Source organism: Lepisosteus oculatus, chromosome 19, assembly GCF_040954835.1.
Source record: "Lepisosteus oculatus isolate fLepOcu1 chromosome 19, fLepOcu1.hap2, whole genome shotgun sequence".
Classification (NCBI taxonomy): domain Eukaryota; kingdom Metazoa; phylum Chordata; class Actinopteri; order Semionotiformes; family Lepisosteidae; genus Lepisosteus; species Lepisosteus oculatus.
Window position 1 is genome coordinate 11,953,604 of NC_090714.1, and position 20,880 is coordinate 11,974,483.

Here is a 20,880-nt window from a genome sequence, read left to right on the forward strand (position 1 = left end):
AAGGCCGACTTCCAACCATTCAGCGTTTCTACCATGAGCCATCAGGTGTTGAGATCTGAGAGTACTTAGTTGTTAAAACAGCCTTTGGGAATGTGCTGCGGGAGTATTGGTTTACAGAATATCAGGTACTTTCCTACAGTATGTTTTTTACATAGATAACATGTATTGAAGTCCTTGAACACTTACTGTATCACGCTGCATGCGGGTATGATGTGGATTGATTGTTTATTCAATTCCACTGGTAATTTTAAAGTGAAGGATAGCAGATCAGACACATTAGAGGTGAGCGCTTGCAGATTTTGAAGTCTGCCATTATATAAGCTAAAAACAATCGCATGCAAGCCACTGAATGCCAAAACTGAAAATGCGCTTAGAATGTCGTACCGCTAGAAACCGACACTGACCGACCTGCAATATGGAAAAAGAACAAAGAGCTACCATAAACGTTGATGCCATTTCTTTTGAGGAAAGGCTTGTAGGTTACAAATTGCGAGCTTCACTCTTGATAGAATCAAGGGGTCCCTGGGGTGCAGGCTTGACCCTGGGTCAGGTCACTGGCCAGCTGTGACCAGAACTCTCCAAGCACCACGCGCAGCTGGCAGAGCCCCTCCAGGGGTAGGAGGGATTAGTCGGCTGGGGCTCTTTCGACACAGTGACCCCTGGCGCCTCCTACATGCCTGTAGTGCTATCAGTGAGGTACAGAGTCCAGGGCTGTCATGCCTGTGATGTGTTAAAAGGTGAGTGGTTTGAAAGGGGGTGTGATGTTCGGAGCCTAGAGGAGTCTAAAATGTAAGAAATACAATTGGCTGGTCCAGATTTGCTATTTGAAACCAAAAAAATAACTGGCGATTCTAGATAAAGAAAAACATGTAGAATGCAGTGAAACGCACACAGAGACCAAAAATGACATTTGTTATTGAATTCCAGTGTCAGGAGTTTATGTGGTAAATTACCCTATATTATATTTGTTTAATTAGCTGTTTCTGTCCTTGTAACTTGAGTTAATTAACAATGTTTCTTTTTTGTTCTGGAAAAGATATCCTTTTGTGTTTGATAGCACCAGAACTTGTGCTTAGATGACCCATCCTGGACACCTTGGTATACATTGCAGTGCAACAGTCTTAAACATCTTGAACACAATCAGGAGTTAATATCTGTAATTAAGATAAGTAGGGAGTTGATTATTATCATTTTGTTAAAAGCCTCCACTGTTTTCTGGTGAGATTGCACCTATTTAGGTTGGGTGAAAAGAATCCAAACTTGTCATTTACCAGTCTTTAATCTGTATTAATTAGAATATTCGAAAAACCACTCCCAGCAACTCAAGATAAACTAAACCAGAGAAGCAAGGAGGGAGTGTAGAGGTAGTTAATCCTATACCAATAAAAATAACAGAGTCATTGTGTTCCTCTTCATTAAAAATAAAAATGTTGCTCTGTACTCACCTATAGAGCTAAAAGAGTCACTTCAATTGCCAAAATACAGATCTATCTGGATTTAGTGTTTGCTTAAAGCAAGATTGCTGATTTTTCAGTAGAGGATTCCCATTGGGTTGTGTTCCTGCCTGGAGAATGAAACACACTAATTGAAACCGACTCTTGCAGAGCAGTGTATGGTGGCAGGAATGAAAACAACCCCTGAAAATAAAATAAAAATTTAAATAGCAAGCCCATTTGCTTGTATGTGAGCTGTATTTCATCTGTTCACGTTGAAGCTTCTTAAAATACCCCAGCTTAGTTTTGTGTAGTGGTTACAAACCATCTCAAATGACGTCACAGAAAACCTGCCTGTCCCGTCTGAGGCCTGGTGCAGATTCTAAGTGGGGAACGGCACACAGACGCCGATTGGGGCTCTCGGGCTCGGCCCGCTCCCCTGCGCCACATTCAAGCCGGCCGCGCTGCGGCGGGGGCCAGCGCCGGCCTTCCTCCCCGCCGGCAGCCAGGTGTGACGGCAGCGAGGAGGGGCTCCGCGCGGCGCGTTCAATATTAGATCTTCCCGGCAGCCGGGTCAAGGATGGAGCGAGATGAAATTAAAAGCGGAGGAGGAGAAGGAGGGTGGGGGTTCCAGACGCTGGAGTGAAAGGCGGGGGGGAAGGGGAGATGGCGCTCAGGGCTGGGGACGGCAGGATTGCACACCAGCCTCGCCAGGCTTCCCAGCGCCTGCAGCTGTGCACGGCTAATGCAACGCAGTTACCGTAATGAAATGAAATGAAGTAGTGTGCACTTCATAAAAGCCCAAACCGCATTGTCTGCAGTAGCAGAAGACTCAGCTGGGGCCCAGGAGGAGCCCTTTCTAAGTGGCCTTTATGCTGCAGAATAATTTGTGTTTATTTGGTTAACCTGGTACGTCTGGGTCCCGCTCTGCTTTCCCGGCACGGCAGCAGATTTAGACCGGAACCAAACCTGCACAAGGAAGGCAGAAACGGAGAACCAAAATGTCTTGACTGGATAGAACGCAAGAGCAGTTCCCCCAGAAAAGACAGAAGGTTTGATTTGTTGTAGCTGTAATGAGATGTCAGCCAGTGTGCCTTTCTTTCCTCCCTGCTGTGCTGAGCCGTGAGCAGTCAGCAGTCTCTCCTGACTGCTGTCCAGGTTTAATACTCCTTAATAATTGCACTGATTTGCGAGCAGGTTGCTGTGTCTGCAGTGTTGATTGTCCCAGCAATTAGCAAAAAAGCAATGACAATTAACTCATTAATTGAATCAATTTATCCTGTAATGGCATCTTAGTCACTAGGTGATGGGAATGTGGAAAGTCCTATGTGGAGTTTGCGTGTTCCCTTCATGTGAAGTTTCTCCAGGTGTCCTAGTTCCTTACTGCAATCCAAAGGTGTGCTGTCTAGGGAAATTCTATGAATCACCAGCTGTGTACTGTATGTGTGAGGGAATGCTCCTGTGCGTGCCCTGGGATGGGCTGACGTCGCTCCCTGCCTGGTTGGACTCCTTTTATGTGCTTACCAAGCCCTTTTAAGGATAATAGTTTCTGAAGAGGAGTGGATTATGCTATGAAGGTAATATAAAGGGTTTATGAGACTTCTTTTTCATATTCAGGTAATGAGTAATAATATTTTGGGCAGATTGTTAAACATTCTGGTGCTCTGGATAAGTGGATGTTTTATTTTTTATTAGTTGTCTGGGGGGGGGGGGTATTTTCCCTTGTAAACCTAACGGACAATGCAATCTGTTGTGCACAAATCGGAAGCAAATGCAACAGTTTGCGGAGTATTTTTTGCAACTTTTGTGCGCTTGTTGATGCGACTGGCTGTGCACTTGGGCGTATGCGTGCGCCTCAGCAAGGCAGTGTGAGTTTTGTGGGGCAGAGGGCAAATTAGTACATCCACTAGTCCGCTGCCGACCTGAGTCCTCATTACCAGGAAGGGGTGTTCCTGTGTAAGCAGGCGGCTGCTCCAACGCTGACAGCGGCAAACCGTAATTACAGAGGACTGCCACTCTGCGAGCTATTTATGATAATGAAGTGGTGCATCAAATCAAATTAACCTTACTTATTTAACACAGAAATGCACCGAGGAGGGGATCTGGGCTGCGTGTGCTATCACAGGAGCACAAAACAACCGAACCGCTGTGATTGGCATAAATACCCAAAGTGCACGTGGCTCTTGCAAAAAACAAAATTAATTACGATGGCTAGGGATGAAGAGGAGGAAGGGGGGGTTATGTTTTTGAAGCGCTTGTTTGTGATCGGAGGGGACGTCCTCGCAGGCAGCCCGGAGAGAGGGCGCTGTGCTGGCGGGCCGGGGGCCAGGGGGGCCGCAGCGGCCAGGCTGTGTGTCGGGGGAGCCGGGGGGCTCGCGGGGCGGCCGCCTCGTCCTCGTCAGCCTGCGGGAGGACCCTCCGCCGGCGCTGGGAGGCAGCCGGCTGCTTCCCGCTGCTCTGACGTGACTCCACTCCTGCCGTTAACCGCCGCCTGCCCGCCTCCCTTCCCTTTTCTGTCTTTTTTTTCGGTGATGCAGGGTGGGTTTTTTTTCCTCCTTCCTACAAGCGGTAGCGCGAGAGGTACCGATGCCATCCGCCGTTCTCCTGCACGGGCCTGTGTGTTTCTCAACGACTTCCTCGTTCGAGCTGGTTCGCCGCATGCTGTTCGGCGTCGGGGTCCCGCCTGCTTCCCCCTGCCTGCGCCTGCTGTGCCGCGAGAAGTGCGCCAGGCGTGATGAGGAGTGTGTGCCGCGCGCTGCTGTGTGTTGTGCCGTGTGCTGCGCTCGGTGCGTTAGGCGCCGTGCTTGTTCTGGGCTGCGCTGCCTCTCGGAGGGCCGATGGTGTGTCTGACAGGTGCTCTGCGGTGTGCTGCCTGGTGTGCCCTGTCAGGTGCTGTGTGCTGTACGGCCTGGGGTTCAGGGGGGCTGTGCTGCTCTGTCTCTCTGGAGCTCAGCCAAGCCCAGGTCAGTGTCCTCTCCACAGGACAGCACAGGAATGCTTTTTGTCACCTGAAAGGTCTTGCTTCCACCAACTGGCTGACAACACAGTACTTTGCCTACCTGCTAGGCGTGGGGGATATGCCACACTACAGCTGCAGGGCACCTGGACTTGGGTGGGAGTGCTGTGGTTTAATAATAGTGTGAATTTACCACTTAATTATGAAAAGGAAAGCTATTCCTGTAGTGTACTACTAGAGACCTTGAGGAGACTCTCTTAGTGCATTTCCAGTAGCTCGCTGGCTAGTGCCCAAAACACATGTGCAGTGTTTACTCTGTAAAGTGGTTAACAACCATTGCAAATGTTTTGCCTGCTGTGTATTGTTCTGCTGAGCGTCCACAACCGCGCAGCAGGAAGGGGGTGAGTTTCTATGTTTGCAGTGTAGAAAACGCCATGTGACACAGTGACAAGATGTGTTGCTGTGTTAAAGCTTGGCACGTGGGACAACAGTCATTTTTGCAATTGTTTTCCGTGTGTCTCATCTTTCCTTATAATGACAGTAACGAAACTTTAGGTGTTAAGTCAGCACTTCATAAGTGCATGTAGTGATGTATTGTGCAGCGCTGCAGCAGTGAGCTTTAGACAGTACATCAAGTACAAGAGTCTCCAACCCCAGGCTTGGAGAGATGCATGGCTTTCTTTGTTCATAAAACACTTTCGGGTATTTTATTGGAACAACCCTTGGCTTAATTCGTCTGGATTGACCTGGTCTTTAGCTTTCTCTGAGTGAGGACATGTTAGGAAGCTGAAGAGCTGGGGCATTTCAGGATCAGTGTAGGAGAACACTGACGTAACAGCGCAGTGTGCATGGTATTTTGAGTGCTCTCTCTGTATGTTACCTGGTAAGTATTCAAGCAGGTAGCATATTGCTCGGGTGTCTGGTGCTATAAGCAGTTACCTGCTTGTCGGGCCTTGTTCCTCAGCTGCTGAGGGGTAAACTGTGTGGGGCTGTGTTTCAGCTCACCAGACTTAGTTCAGACTGCGATTACCATCACAAAGGCAACAAGAGTAGGCGACATCGCATTGTAATGAATATGTCTGCAGTTTTATGTCCCCGTCGTTTGATGAATTGCTGCAAGGGAAGTCTGAGAGTGTCCTGTGATAGGGCACTTGTCTCAGTGAGTTTCTCCCTCTTACATTAGTGCAATTGTTCATTGTACATTGTACAAAGTTCATTAAGTGCGTCATCCTCCATGCTTAACAGGTAAAACAGTATGCATGAATTTTCCTGTATCTTCTTAATTCTTTTGTTTAGCTTGTTGAGGAGAGTTAATTGTGCCCCTATGAAACATGTAGTCCTTGAAGTAAATGCTGTTTTACTGTGCTTTCAATTTCTGTGTTTGGATATTTCCTTTTTTAATATTTAGATTCCTGCTAAGCAGATCACAGCAGGAATAATTGCTAACCGAAACTGTAAACTAAACAGTTGACTATAGTTTGATGAAAACATTGTAACTGAGATTGTCCTACCTTATGTTATTTGAAACATTATAAGATAATGTCAAAATCCGCATGGTTTTAAAAATTAATGGATTTGTAATAGAGTACACAGAAAAGTTTCCATTATTTTAATTTAAGAAAAAATATATTTTTATTGATAATCACTCTCGGCTCCTGCCACCACCTCTACAATTCATTAATGCGTTGGAATTATGAATTAATTATAAACTTAAATGCAGCTGTTTAAAATTAATGCCTTAAGGTGTATTGGGGGTGGGGGGCATTATTATTGGAGCTGTTGGCCAGATGGAATATTAAAGATGCTGGAATTTGTGCTTGATTGCCTGCAGGAGAGCCTGGCAGTCACAGAGACAGAGGGCTATTGTGTCTGCCAGCGTTTCTCAGGTTTGACATCCGTTCTCACACTATTCCTCGGCTTCCAGCCCTGCCTAGGAGAGCACGGCACTGAATCCCGGCTCCTCGTTGCCAGGCCCCCACGGGCACCAGCACCTCGGAGTAATTGAACTGTAGTTACACCTTAGGATATTATCCGTGTAATAAAATGGAAGGCAGAACGGAATTATTCATGGAACGATCATGCGAAACAGAGAGTCGTGGATTGTTCTTGTGTTCTTTCATGTTTCGACATCATCTAAAAATGTAACATTATAACACTGAAATATATACATTTATGACCTAGCTTTTGAAGAGGAGATTGCAGGCGGCAGATCCTGAATAGGAGAGAGAAAATCCATACTTAAACATTAGGAGCTCGCAAGACCGCAGACACCAGAGCAGAGTATAGTAGGCTTCTGTGGGCTCAGTCCTTCTCAGCAGTTGAAGCGGTTCGTTCCTCCCTCTTTACCAAACACTTTCATTTCCAGTCTTGATGCTTTATAAAAGAGAGCATCATCTTGCCACGGGTGGTACAGTAATGAATAGTTTTGAGCAGCGAAGGGTTTTAATTTTGAATGAGCTGGTTCATCTAAAATGATAATAATATTTTAGGGGTTTTCATCTTTGTACAGCTCCTTCGTTCTGGGAAACAGATGATAATATAATCGAACCCTGATATCATTCTCCATTTGTGGAGACGTGCGACAGTCTGGGTGCCAGACAGAAGCAGCATGTCTGTGTGACAGCAGGGCAAGGCTCTGTTGTCCCCCAGCTGGGCAGTGGGAAAACATGCCCACTTTCCTTTATGGCACCTGCATAGAACAACCCTACCTGATGAGAAACAAAAAAGAAAATTGTCTCACAGTTCAGTACAATCAGAGCAGATCATAAATAATTATACCAGAGGTTAATTAAAGGAGAGTCTCCGTGGCGGAGCAAGAGTTCGGTGCTGAGGTTCACCTTCCTCTGGGGAGATGCACATCCTGCCCAGATGTAGTTTTACATGTATGGGTCTGTGCAAAACTAATTTCTCTTAATGGAATTCTAACGGAAGTTCGGGAGGCATGAAGGCAGCCAAACTAATTAAGTTCTGCTGCTGCAGCTTGCAACTAATCCTGACATAATTGCCTCAGCTCCCATACATACCACACACCACTCTCTCCTCTTCCTCGCTCACTTTCACGTCCCTCCTCCACCCCATCTCCACCTTTGCAGTCACCCCTTTAGTTGCCTTTTCGCCAGGCCTGGGGGTCCTGGCCTCTTCCTCCTGTGACCAGGAGGTTGGGGAACGCCACAGTTTTTGCAGAATCCAGTAAACGATGCTGCTGTCACACAATCTTTGGCTGCTGTCATTCCTCATGAGTGCTGGTTAATGGGAAATACGATACCGGCACTACTTTATCCTTTAATGCAAATCATCTTGTATTTGTCAAGTAATGATTGCTGCTGTTATAAAAATAGCTGAATTAATTAGTTCTAAAGCTATGCAGTAATAATCTCTGTTTTTGAGTTCATATCGTCATAGAATGTTTTCTCTGTAACAAACCTGTGGTTATTAAAAGCCTTCAATGCAAGCATCCTGAGGTGTTGCAGGCCCAGCTATGGAGAGACTGTGTTATCAGCCAACCTGTCAGCAGAAGCCCACAAGGGGGCCTCTATCACCTGTAATCCTGTATCACACTGGGTGGTGCTTAATTAAGCAGATTATTGGTGTAAGACTTTAAAGTGCACATTCTCACGTGTGTGAGAAGTGATGTTTGAGGATATAACGGGCTCACGGTGTTAAATGGGGGGGGGGATAGGGAGGCAATCTGAGGAGACAGCTGCAGAGTCTTAATTGTGTAAATGTGGAAATAAAGCTTCCTGCATGTTACTTTATTGTGAGGCTTAAGATCATCAGATCCCTGGAGCTACCTTAGTGAAGGGTGGGGTCTGTTACACAAGGGTTTAATCTTTCCAGCACCTTAAAGCAGAGCTTCCTCTGTTGTGATAGAATAGCAGGGGAACCTGTGTTGGAGTGGCTCAGAGAAGAGATCCATTGGGTGGGGTCTGCTGGAAATGTCTTTGGAGGCGAATTATATCCCTGGAGTGGGTGTCAGAAACTCACAGTGCCCTGTCGCTGCTTTCTGTTAATCATTATAGCCATCTTTATTGAATTAGCTCACATGAAAATGTACTGTGATGACTCCCCCTGCTTAATCAGTGTTAAGACAGCAGTGAAAGGGAGATAAGGCTTCCTCTAATCGCCTTCAAATGACTGCCAAATGGGTACTCTGGAAGCCGTGACAAACGACAGGGAATGATTGAGCTAATTTAGCCGTCTCGCTGCGATCAGGTACTGTCTAGAGAGAGCTGAGTCTTGCTGGTTCTAGAGCTTGGCTGAATTTCAAACCCACCGTTGTGCAGCTCCCCTACACTGAAATAATTGTTGCATGCTGTGCATATGGAACCTATTGATTTTTGTCCTGGACGAGAGACTCAACAGCAAGCTCCAACTGCAAGTCGTTTTCAGCACGTTACAATTACAGTGAGGGGGCCAGTGAGGACGGTGATATCGCCAGCCTTCGTAAAGTGGATCGCCCAGCATAAGGGACAAATGTGGGAATCTGTGTTTTTTAAATTTCAGGCATTGGTCTGATTGAATTAACTGGAGCCAAAACGATTCTAAGGAAGTAACAATAGCAGTGTGGTAGGGGAAGACAGTCCCCAGGTCAGGAAGAGATTGGGTGTTATATAATGTTCATTATAAAGGAGGAAGGCTGAGTGAAAGTGCAGCTAACCAGTAACTCATTCTGATGTACTGTTATTTGTTTAAATGCTATTCATTTATGAAGAAATGCAGTTTGTTGTAATTTGTTACAGAAAGATTAGGTTGCTTTTTTCCCTGGGGTTTGAGTTTAAAGTGCTTTTTTTCCAATCATGCTTTCGTGCTTTTAGACAACATTCCACAAGCAGTGCTGTGTGCTAAGGCTGTAACATTGGCAACATTGTTTCCTCTTTTGCACTTGACCTTGCTTGTTAAGGTTGGGGTTGTTCAGCTGAGGTAAGGTGTGGATTGAGGTAGACGGGCATGGCTGTAGCTATGAAGGGTGCTGTATTTAGCAGCATTGGTTACGGCGAGCTTCAGAAGGAACTGCCGATAACAAGAGCGTTCTATTAGATTGCACTGTAGTCTTGCCATGTTCCAGCCGAATCGTGATGAACTGCTTCTAAAATCCCTCACAAGCAATACTTCAGCACACTGCATTTCTTTGTATTTATGCTTGTTCCATGAAAACCTCTCAAAGGCTTAAATAGCTTGCCTCAATTACAAATCTCTATTAATTCAATTACCAACCCAGGGCAGATGTGTCGGCAGAGAGCAAACGTGCACACGGGCTTAGCTAACTAATGCATTGAACTGTATTCAGCAGTTTGAAAGGAAATAGTCTTGGTGTCGCCCTTCCCCCTGTTTTAATGAAGTGAGAGAGCTATCTTTTTGAGATGAAGAATGAGCATCAGCCACCTATTTCTGAAGCTGGAGATTCCGATTCATTCTGCTAGAGCATGTGAGCTGAGCAACACGAGGAACAGAATTATACCCCGTCTGCCAGCATCAGTTCCTCCCCTTGTTTTTGCTGCCAGTTGTGTGCCTCTTTTGAAGTGGGCAGATCATCATTGTTAACAAAGCTTGCGGTTGAAGCGAAGAAATCGGTAAAGCTGGAAAGAGAATTTCTTAATATTCCTATCAGAATATCCCTTTGTCCGGGTTTGCACACCCCCCTTCCTTTTTCTTTCTCATTCAATCATGCACTTGACATTTGGACTCGTATCAAGGGTGCCGTCGACTCCATTTGTAATTAATATCGCTCTCGCTCGTCATTGTTCGTGATATCTTTTCACTCTGTGCTGCCTGATTGACACTTGCTCTTGCCACATGGCAGCCATGTGCTTCTCTTGCCATCTCCTGTCTCCAGTTCCTCTGTAAGAAAGGTGGGGTCAAGAGGAGCTTGTCTCATGCGGTATTAATAGTCCGATATGAATGCCGATAGCAACATGGAACTGTTTAGAAAATAGCCGTTCTGTTTATTTTTTAATCAAGCAATTGTTTAATTATCTTCTAAAGTTTAATTGGCTCTTTGATCACAGCCTTGTGCGAGCAATACCACAACCTGCAAGGAGAGATCAAATTGAATCAGAAGAAATGCTGTCTTGCGGATGACATTTGTCGAAGGCTGTGATATGTGGTCTGTCTGGGGAGTTAAATATCATCTCCTCCTTCCCTGTTTCTCTTATAACTTGCTGCCTCCGTTTGGCTGATTCAGTTCTTTAAAGAGTATTTTGTTGGAGCAGGTGAGGGATGTATGTATCTCATTACAATGACTTAACCACATACACACACCGCTCTGTTTTCAGATTGGTCAATCGCTCTAGATGAGAAATGTCAGCTTTTCTTGCAAGTAAAATTGCAAGACCACATAAATAGACGTTAAATGACAGATCTAATTTGTGTGCATCCATTTTAAAACAAAGGAAAAAGATCAACAACAGTCTTACAAAAAGAGGCTGTTTGTTTCTGGCAAATCATCAGTGGCACAAGTTATTTTGGGGTGCTGGCTCCCCAGTTGTCGCATAGCGGGCTGTTTTAGGTTCTTGTAAAAAGTATAAATAAAGGGAAAAAATGTCAGGCAGAGATAGAGGGAGACAAAGAGGGAAAGGAAGAGGGCTCGGTCATTAGGAGTCAGCCTCTATGCCCGTAAATAAAGCTTGTTCATTAGTACAGCTTTATTTACACAAAGGCATACCTAAAGATTGTAAATTACCATACGTCTCACAAGAGTGCTAGAGAGTATTGCATTCTGGAGGCTATTATGCCCATTCTGAAAGCCTTCGGGGGGCCAGAAACCTCTGATAATGATGTAACAATACGTCTTCATTCAACAAGCAGCAATTTATTCTCATCTATAATTAACTATAATACTTCCCCCCGCCAGAGTAGTTAAAAACTCGATAACAAAACGCCTGCACAACCAGAGACAGGCACCTCACACACATTCTTCACACATGCATGAAGATACACGGGCTGTGTGCATTCCTGCCATGCTTTTACACGCACACGCTGAGTGCGTGAACTGTAGACGCAGACACGTGTGGCTGTGCGTTCCAAGGACGTTTTCTTCTGCAATCTCAGTGTTTTGAAAAAAAGATTAATGTTGCACTGCTTCTGTTCGTCCTGGTTCAGTGTAATTGTCGGTGCTGTGTTGCCCGGCTCTGTGGAGACGCAGGCGGCCGAAAGTGACTGGATGGATTGTGTGTGAAATGTGGGTCAGCAATGTGCTGCAGTTCTGTGCTTTAAAACATACATCACCATGCCGAAGGCAAAGAGTTACCACAACTAAAATCCCCTTCTGTAATCAGTAGAGCTAATAGTTATTAAGTCCTGTGCTTCTGTTTCGCTGAGGAGTTGATTGGGAATGGAGGATATTTGATGTCAATTTTGTGCATCATTCCACCAGCCTTTTTGCTGGAATCTTCTCTTTGTACCACAAGCAATAAAAAAACTCGCTGTATTAAAATTCTTCATGGGATCTGCACTGAGCCTGATGTCTTAAGAGATAGACTGTGCTGCAGATAGAATTAACTTTGGCTGCAGCTTCAGCTAGCAGAGAAACAGGGAAAGCTCAGTTGCTTTCAGGGGAAAAAAGATCTTATGTGTTTTGAAGATGAGTCACGATGTCCTTAAAAAACCCTGTAAAAGTACAAAATCTGTCTTTGTTACAGCTTTGTTATATTTCTCTCCTGGATAGTGAAAAAGTACAGCAGTACGGCAAAAACTCATGTTTGTGGTGCCTTGTGCACAGGTGGAAACATTGATGATTGTGGTACAGTGGGTATTCCGCCAGGCACCTCAAAGGCTGGCTTAGAGGTCCCGTGGCTGTGCCCCCCAAAATAATTATTATGTACATCTCAGCTTGATCATTTGTTTTCATTTTCTCCGACAACATTTTGAAGCTTTGTTTTCTGTTTTTTGCAAATACACAAATATTGCTCTCTTGAAACGAGCGCATTGTAAGGCGCATCACACTCTAACTTTCATTTCTCCCCTCTTGTGATGTCAGTGTAGAGGGACGATAGTCAAGGGGCTGGAGAGACAGAAGAATGCCAGATCGATCTTTTCCTGGCTAGACTCGAGAAAACCTTTGAGCAAAGAACCTTATGTTTGGCAGTGTTAAGTCACTAGTACTGCAACAGATAGAGTTTTTCTGTTTCTGTTTCTGTTTTTTTGAGGCTGACTCGAACCAGTACATAGTCTTCCGTGTTTATTTTCCAGATTCCTACCTTCTTTTCAAGAGTCATGAGCAGCCACAGAGTCTTCACTCCATGGCTCAACATTTGTTGCCCTTTAAGTTTCAGGATGATTTGTTGTTATGATTAGCTGTCATCGTTTTGAACTTTGTGCGTGACACTACGTACACCTCCGTTCTGTCAAGAACACAATTTGTCCAATTTGTCTCATTTAATGGCTGGTGAAAGTAAAAATATATTGCGCTCCAGGTGTTAAGTTGAGGTGAAATTGTGATGTCATGAGATTTAAAAATAAACCCTGAAAATAAAGAGCTCTTACCATAGTCTGCTGACAATTGCTGATTTAAGCAGGTTTAAAAGCGCGATAAATTCCTTTGAAAACTTGTGTGAAACTTGGATTCATTGTACAGCTTTTCCCATTTTTCTTTCCCAGGCCTGGGTGATCCCTGTAGTTCAGTTTGTAAACGTCTGTCCAGTGATTGCTGACACAGCCCGATGTCTTGAGAAGTGTGGCCCTGATCTTGGGTAATATCAGTCCATAAAGTGCACGGAAGGCGTGTATTTCGGGTTGTCAGCAGTCACTTTGCTCGTTATTGGTGCTATTGGTACAAAAGCTGCAGGACTCGCTGCTGAAGCCCAAGTTAAACGGGCTCTGACATTAATGATCAGCATCACCTGCAAACTCTGCTTGAGGGAGCGATGTGGCAGAGCGCTCAGCGGCTGTGACACAAAGTGAAAAGCAGCTTCCTTGTTTCAGAACGAGCAGACTTTTAAGCCCTTTTAAACCGGAAAACAGAATCAGCGCGTGGTACATTTTTAAAAGTAAATGCCGAAAATGAAGAAGTACGAAATGTAGTCTGGAGGCATCTGCTGATATGATCATGGTGTTTTTTAGAGTAATGGAAATTAATTTAAAGACTTCTATGGAATATGGATTAATTCGGTGAGCGGTGTGGACTCTGGGGTGCAGTGAGGAAGACCTGGTAGGATTTGTGTGTGTAGGATGTGGCATCATTGGTTAATAATAATGATTGCTTACACTTATATAGCACTTTTCAGGGCACTCCACTCAAAAAGCTTTACAGGTAATGGGGATCCTCTCCACCACCACCAGTGTGCAGCCCCACCTGGATGAATCGACAGCAGCCATAGTGCGCCAGAACACTCCCCACACATCAGATGTTAGTGGCGAGGAGAACAGAGTATAGGATAGGTGAGATAATGTCCTTTTTAATGTTTTTTTAGAAGTAATGCTGTCACTCTTGGCTGCAAATCATGGGATAGGGTTCAGTGCTCATTGTGACATGTGCTCTGTAACTAAGGTCCATAATCTTTATAACTGCCCCACACTGTGAGGGCCTCCCCCTCTCATCCGGGGCCAGCAGGGGGCGCTCACCCTGCGGTCCATGTGGGTCCTAATGCCCCAGTATAGTGATGGGGACACTGTACTCTAAAACAGGCGCCGTCCTTCGGATGAGAAGTAAAACCGAGGTCCTGACTCTCTGTGGTCATTAAAAATCCCAGGGCGTTTCTCGAAAAGAGTAGGGGTGTAACCCCGGCGTCCTGGCCAAATTTCCCATTGGCCCTTACCAATCATGGCCTCCTAATAATCCCCCTCTATGAATTGGCTACATCACTCTGCTCTCCTCCCCACTGATAGCTGGTGTGTGGTGAGCGTTCTGACGCACTATGGCTGCCGTCACATCATCCAGGTGGGGCTGCACACTGGTGGGGGTGGAGGGGAGACCCCATTACCTGTAAAGCGCTTTGAGTGGAGTGTCCAGAAAAGCGCTATATAAGTGTAAGCAATTATTATTATTATTATTATTATTATTATTATTATTATTATTATTATAATTATTATTATAATTATTATCCTTAATTAAAAGAGACATGCTTGCTTCTGGGTCTCTGCAGTTGGGACCAGGATGTTCTCATCCTGAATGAGCCCTCTGAAAGGGAGCCAAGAGCTCTGCACAGAGATATTTTAATGGTCTTGTTTTCTGTTCTGATATGAGTAAGCTGGGTATTTTAATTGCAGCTTGTATGTCGTTTCCTGCACCGAAGAACATTAATTTTGTTCTCTTCTTCAGATATTTTGAAAGAAGAAATCAATCAACTGTGTTGAACATGAGCTGCCGGCTTGATGGTAGTTAACGTCCAACCTTAAAATGCGCCATAGGACTATATTTCAGGATGTCAGAAGTCACTTTTCTTGTTATCAGCAATTGGTGTTGAAAACAATGTGTAGAATGAAGGGAAAAGTACAGGCTGGGCAACTCATCTTGCAATTACCATGTGTGAAAGAGGCACCTCCTTGACAGTCTGCAGCATGTTTAAGGAAGGGAGGAAGGGTGACAGTATTCAGAAATCCTGTTAAACTGCTCTCAGTTCCACCTTCCCAGCAGTCACTGTGTCCATCTCGAGAAGCGCTTCACACTCCTGCTGCCTTCTTTTAATCCAATTTGACCTGATGTCTAAGTGGATGAGACAGACTCAATTGCAAAAATATGAATACCTATAAATCACTGAGAACTTGAGCTTCAGCACTTGACAAAAGTACCCATACAACGTGAGCTCTGAAAACAAATGAGGAAACTGTGAGGAATGTAAATTTTATGTTTCACTGTATAATATAGAGTATATGAATGTTTTGCATGCTGGTGGATTAGCTCATTGTGTCTGAGATGATATTCTTAATTATGGTAGTGGAGCCCAGCGATGTGAGAGCCCATTGGTGTGTCCTGACCTTGTCTACGAGGCATGTTCCTCATGATTCACTGCTACAGTTTTCACAGAAGCGGGATCTGTGTTTAAACAGACCAACCAACAGATCCGGGATCCTTTAGCATGGCAAGTGGCAGTGCCAGCAATATGGTACAGGCTCAGAGTGCGGAGATGCAAACTCTCACAGCTAAAGCCCGTTTTTGTTTTTCAATTGTCTTGCAGATAAGGGAAGGCTTCATCTCCTGTCACTGCTTGGAGAAGGACCATTTCCCTGCCGGCCCAGGAAAATCCCATCAGTATGTACCAGACCAACCTCATTTGTGCCGTTGCACACTTTCAGAGGCCCCTGCTCTGAGGCCCCATGTTTTTTTTTTCATTCATAACTGGCTCAGGAAAGTCAGTTGTAAAAACGTGCATCAGTACTCAAGCTTGGCGTTTTCTATACCCCCACATCCACCTCCTGTTCACGTTAGCTGTAGCATGATGAGCGCGTGGTCGAGAGCAGACAGAGAGGAAAGACAAGACACTCCAGTTCCATCCGATCAAGCTCCACCATCAGGAAATATAATGTAATATAATAATGTTTCTTTATTAGCCCTATACAATTTCTTGCATTAGGAATTCGTCTTTTTGCATACCCCAGCTTTTCTCCATGGAGAAGCTTGGGGTCAGAGCGCAGGGTCAGCCATTGTACGGCGCCCCTGGAGCAGTTGGGGTTAAGGGCCTTGCTCAGGGGCCCAACGGAGTAGGATTCCTCTGCCGGCCACGGGATTTGAACCGGCAACCTTCCAGCCACAGGCGCAGATCCTGAGCCACAGAGCCACCGTATGAAGTGCGGATTGAAAAGGAGCGTGAACCACCAGCCCTCCTGTAGCAAAACCGCTTCTGTTGTTGGCATAAAGCAGCAAGTTAACATACAGTGAGCCATAAGAAAGTGCAGTGATTGAACAGTGCAGCTCCACTCCAGTTATACACAAATATGTGGAATATATTACCTTTGTAGATACACCGCGTTGGATGCTTAAATTCTTTGCGTAATTGTAAATACAGAACACGCACAGCTGAAGAGCATTTTAAAGGAACCCTGTAGACTGTATCGTACTGATCTGTGACCAGAAGATGCCCTGGGGAAAGCAATAATTTCATTGGCAGGGGCTGTGCTGCCATAGGTCACGTGTGTGAGTTCGGGAAAGAACGGGACTTTTCCAAGTCTTGGAGAGGAAGGGCGGCGCTCCTGGCAGGTGTTCCTGTAATGCTTCGGAGAACTATGAATCCGGGCAGTGTGTGGCAGACAGTCATATTAGACAGTCTTTAATAGAAAGACCAGGGTGGGAGTCAGTTTGGCAGAGAGAAGCATGGGGTTACACTGTTGTGTGGTTGGATCCAGAGAAGGTCAATTCAGGGTGTGCAGCTAAAGCTACACAGCACTGCGTTCTCTCTTCTGTACTCCCTGCCCTACAAATGCACATTACTATAGCAGAGGTCTGAGAGCTGTAGTGCTCTTTGTTGTACTGTAATAATTAGTGGGATGACACTTTGTGACTTGGTTTCACGAAGAAATTAGGGTTGTTGATGTGGATTAAAGAGTCGGTGTGGTGTGGGTTGTTCCAGTGCTTTGTTTGAAGTAACACTGTGTATTGTCCCAAGAAATTAGCAAAAGCTCTTTGTCAGCAAGCAGCTAGAGTGGAAATTGGGTCATCTGCAATACGATCCTCAACATTAATAGGTAATACTTGCCAATGAAGTCTTCATCGAGAAAAAAAGAGCTCAAGCCATTACATTATGTCTGCAGAATCTCCCTGGATCTTGCGGTGATTAATATGCAGCTCCAGAGCACTAATAGATCCCAGCTGGTCTGATTATTACAGAACAAACAATAAATGTAAATAATTATGCTTTTGATTTAACTTGTTCAAAACACAGAAAACATTACCAGACGGGAACACGCTGCAGAGCCACTGTAAAGAGCCTCAAGAGAGCCTGTTTTAGAATTAATTTCAGCCTGTCTGGTAAGGCTGAGCACACTGTGTCAGCTTGTGCTTTCAGACAGCAGGCCTGTGATGCACCTAGGGCAAGACCAGCCCTGCCAGGTCTGGGGAGTCCAGTAGTAGAGGAAGCAGCTTTGTCGGTTTAGGGCAGTCGTTAGGTCTCTGATTCCTATCCAGGGGGTTGTGGGAGTGGGATGCTGTTGTAACTTTAAGTAAGGTATTTTGCTCTAATGCTCTGCTGTAGAAACGAATACCCCCCAGGTCATCATTATAAATGTAAATTTGAACTCGGTTGATTTTTCTGGTTAAAAGCCTCACTGCTTTGTGGGGATTGATACAGTAACAGTTCTGGGAGAAATGTCTATTGTTAGGATGTATTCTGGGCAGGAGCGCACTGGTCTTGCATCTTGCTGACAGAAAACAAGAACCAAAGCAGGTCATTTGAAGTTAAAAATCATCAACATATGTATCATTGAAGTAATTTGCTTTAAGGTCATATGGTGTCATTTAGCTCATCTTGTTCTCCATGTTCCTGGGCTGAATTCTGAGGGTAGCAGAAGTGGTCTTTGTAGGTGCTCTTCAAATAGCTGTTGCCCAACTTTCAAACATCACTTGGGTTCTGAGATGATACATGTGGCTCTGGGACCCATGTCAGATAGGGCAGCCTTTGAGAAGGAGTTATGTTTGAGAATTAAGCTGATGTCTAAAGTTTTGAAAGATGACACTAATCTGAAGATTAAAAGTGATGGACTGATTTTTCTTCTGCTCATTGTGTGTTTGTGGTTGCAGCTTGCTACTGCACTTGGCTGTGCTGGTCTGTTTTATCACACTTGTGTATCTATACACACAGTGTCAGGGGCACGCTGTGTACCTGGAACAGAACGGGTGTTGATGGCCTCTTTTGTTTGCAACTTTTTAAAAACAGCCTTCGTTTCTTATATACTGAGGAGAAAAGTTCAGACGGCTCTCGGAAGAGGTTGGTAATGCAATTTGTAAAATAACACCAAGTGGTGGTTTGCAAACAGACATCACCATCCTCGTCCAGCTACCATCTTGCAGAATAAGTGATAAAGCAAATAGCAAAGCCTGTGGGCTGTTTGTATTGCACATGGGCGCAGCGCCATCTCCGAGTGTGTGTGTAACATGTCTGTCTAATGGACAGTGTTGAAGAGGGACAATGAGAGCTATTGGCAGAGCAGCAAAGAGTTGTGCTGCATTGGCTTAAAAACAGTCCGTTTGCCAGGCCCATCTGTGTTTGTTTCAGCTGCTATTTGTTACATATTTAGAATCACATACATCATATATCTGTTCCCCAGCATCCCTTTCCCACAGTAATTTACACTTACTGAAGCATTGGACGAACAGACTTCATTAACTAGGGGGGCTGAGCAGGAAAATATGGCATAATTAGACAACATGTTGTAATCGCTTTGTCTTCCATCTGCTGCAGCACACACACTGTAGCGCTGCCATCAGCTCTCACACACCAGGCCAAGGCCAGTGATTAAATTGTCCTACAGGTTTCCAAAACAATTAACAAGGCCTGCTAATTGTGGCTTTTGAGAAGCAGGGATGTGAGTGGCAGTGTTCAGAGGAAAGCCCTTTAAACCCGAGTGCTGTGTGACCACTGTGCTGTTTTGCCTTGTCATTTCGGACTCCATTCGCATTAGGGGAGGGGTGTCTGTGCCAGATCTGCACTGATTTTGATCTCTTCAACCTAAATAGGTTGATGGTGGACAAGAACAAATGATGCTATAATGAACAAGTGGCATGAGTGCAGAGGGGAGAGCTGAGGGCAGATGCCAGTGCGGATCCAGACAAGACGGCCTGCAACCCAGGCTGCCGAACACGAGTCAGGACTGTCGCACCTTCTCCAGCTGAATACATACAACTGCACCATCTGCTCAGGTCACCTTCCACACGTGTTCACATTAGAACTACCGTTACGGATCAGGGCGTCCCGTTTTGGGTGCTTCTTTTAAAACGTCGTCGTTCTTTCTCTTCCTGCACGTTTTGGAAATATGCGCTACATTTGGTAATTCTATGCATTGTGGTCTTTTGTGCAGCTGTGCCATTTATAAATGCTCATCTATGTAGAAGGACAGGCTGTGGACTGGATTGACATACTATATATGAGTAGGAAAACCTTGTACTAGAACAGATGTGTCTACTTAAATAGTAAAGGTTAGAAAGCAGGATGAATGAATATATGCATACATGCAAAGAGAGAGATAGCAGGTGATGCGAAGAAAAGGTGCTTAACTTGGGTGGCAACCCATAGGTCTACTGAGAGATACACGGCGCATCAATTAAAAAGAGGCAAAACATGTGTAATTTATTTGGCGTTTTTTAATCGCTGCATAACACAGTGATTTAATTAGAGGAGTTTCTTCACATTACAGCAGAGCTCCTGAGAGACAGCAGAGGTCAGCTCCTTAGACAGAGCAGGAACAGGAGAGATGGTGTAAAACCTGATCTATCTTTCGTTCTCCTTTTCCCTCTGCCTCGCATACCAGCAATACAGCACAAAGAAGTGTACAGGAAAGGCACAGCGCAGTTGATGGGCAGAGAACCAGCTCCACATATCACTCTTTCAAGTCATTCTGCAACTCTGATGTTTTGTGCATCACAAACACTTCCAGCCACCCCCATCTGATCTCTAGCCCAGAAACAGTCAACACAGGCCAGAATAATAAAGCCCCCACTCTTTCCGTCTCCTCACTCTGCCATGTCTGATTGAATCAATCTGATATTAAATGCTTTTTAATCATGCGTTAGATTCAATTCAGCCCAGACTGCAGGGCGGTTCATTTTATTAGCCGTGATTAACATTATCTGAAGCACCATTTAGAGCACTTTCAGGGGTCCCATTAGAAAGAAAGAAACTTAAAAAGAGCACGCACGGAAAGTGAGGAGATAGGGAGTGCTCCAGAACGATGTTAACGGAGGTGGACTCTTCTCAGTGCTCAGCTGCCTCCCAGTGCTCACCCAGGCCAGTGTGCCCCATGCGTCACTAAACACTCCCCCCCCACCATGACTGGCAGCAACAGCTTTAATTTGCAAACAGCATGAGGCTGGCAATTACTTCTCAATGGGAACTGTTTTAGATTTGAATTACATCCCGCGTTCATTAGCGTGCGGGCCGTTGCTCAAGTAATTTTGAGCCTTATTTAATTGAAATTAAGCTGCTGAAACTCGGTCGTGTTTTATCAGTCATTGTGTTCATAAATGAAATGCCTCCTTGCTGAGGAGTGGTAATTCTTTTAAACAAATTAACAGCTATCCAGGCCTGCCTTCGCCAGAGCTGATTGTGCAGGATTGACTGGATGCTGCAGGAGCGAGCATGAAGAGGCTCTCCGCCACGCTCTTTAACCCTTCGTTTGGCTTCAGCACACTCCCGGCTGGCTGCCCTTGTCTGCAAGTAAAAAAAAAAATCTAAAGAAACAAGCACTGCAAAATTAGTATCAGGATCCATTATCCCTCTGTGCTAGAACTGAGCATCCAAAATGCCTCAGTTAATTCATTAATACATGCAGACACTGATAAATAATACATACCATTTTATACACATTGCAGGGTGGCTGTGCGCCACTCCATCAGGCTTTGGGGATGTC

At 45.0% G+C, this 20,880-nt stretch overlaps 1 protein-coding gene across 13 annotated transcripts in view; it reads left to right on the forward strand.

Annotated features, from left to right (window-relative positions):
- The window catches only part of LOC102690347 (trinucleotide repeat containing adaptor 6A), a 125,605-nt gene that overhangs the window by 33,865 nt on the left and 70,860 nt on the right, over nt 1-20,880 (forward strand). For 9 of the 13 annotated variants that reach the window (XM_069181014.1, XM_069181017.1, XM_015360166.2 and 6 more), the window contains one exon: nt 15,501-15,574. The exons of 1 other annotated variant lie outside the window; for it this stretch is intronic. In XM_069181014.1, coding sequence (XP_069037115.1) covers nt 15,501-15,574 — 74 coding nt within the window. Of the gene's footprint in view, nt 1-4,007; nt 4,014-6,220; nt 6,276-14,682; nt 14,701-15,500; nt 15,575-20,880 lie in introns of those variants that run through there. 3 more of the 13 variants (XM_015360177.2, XM_069181019.1, XM_015360171.2) reach the window with 3 other exon arrangements.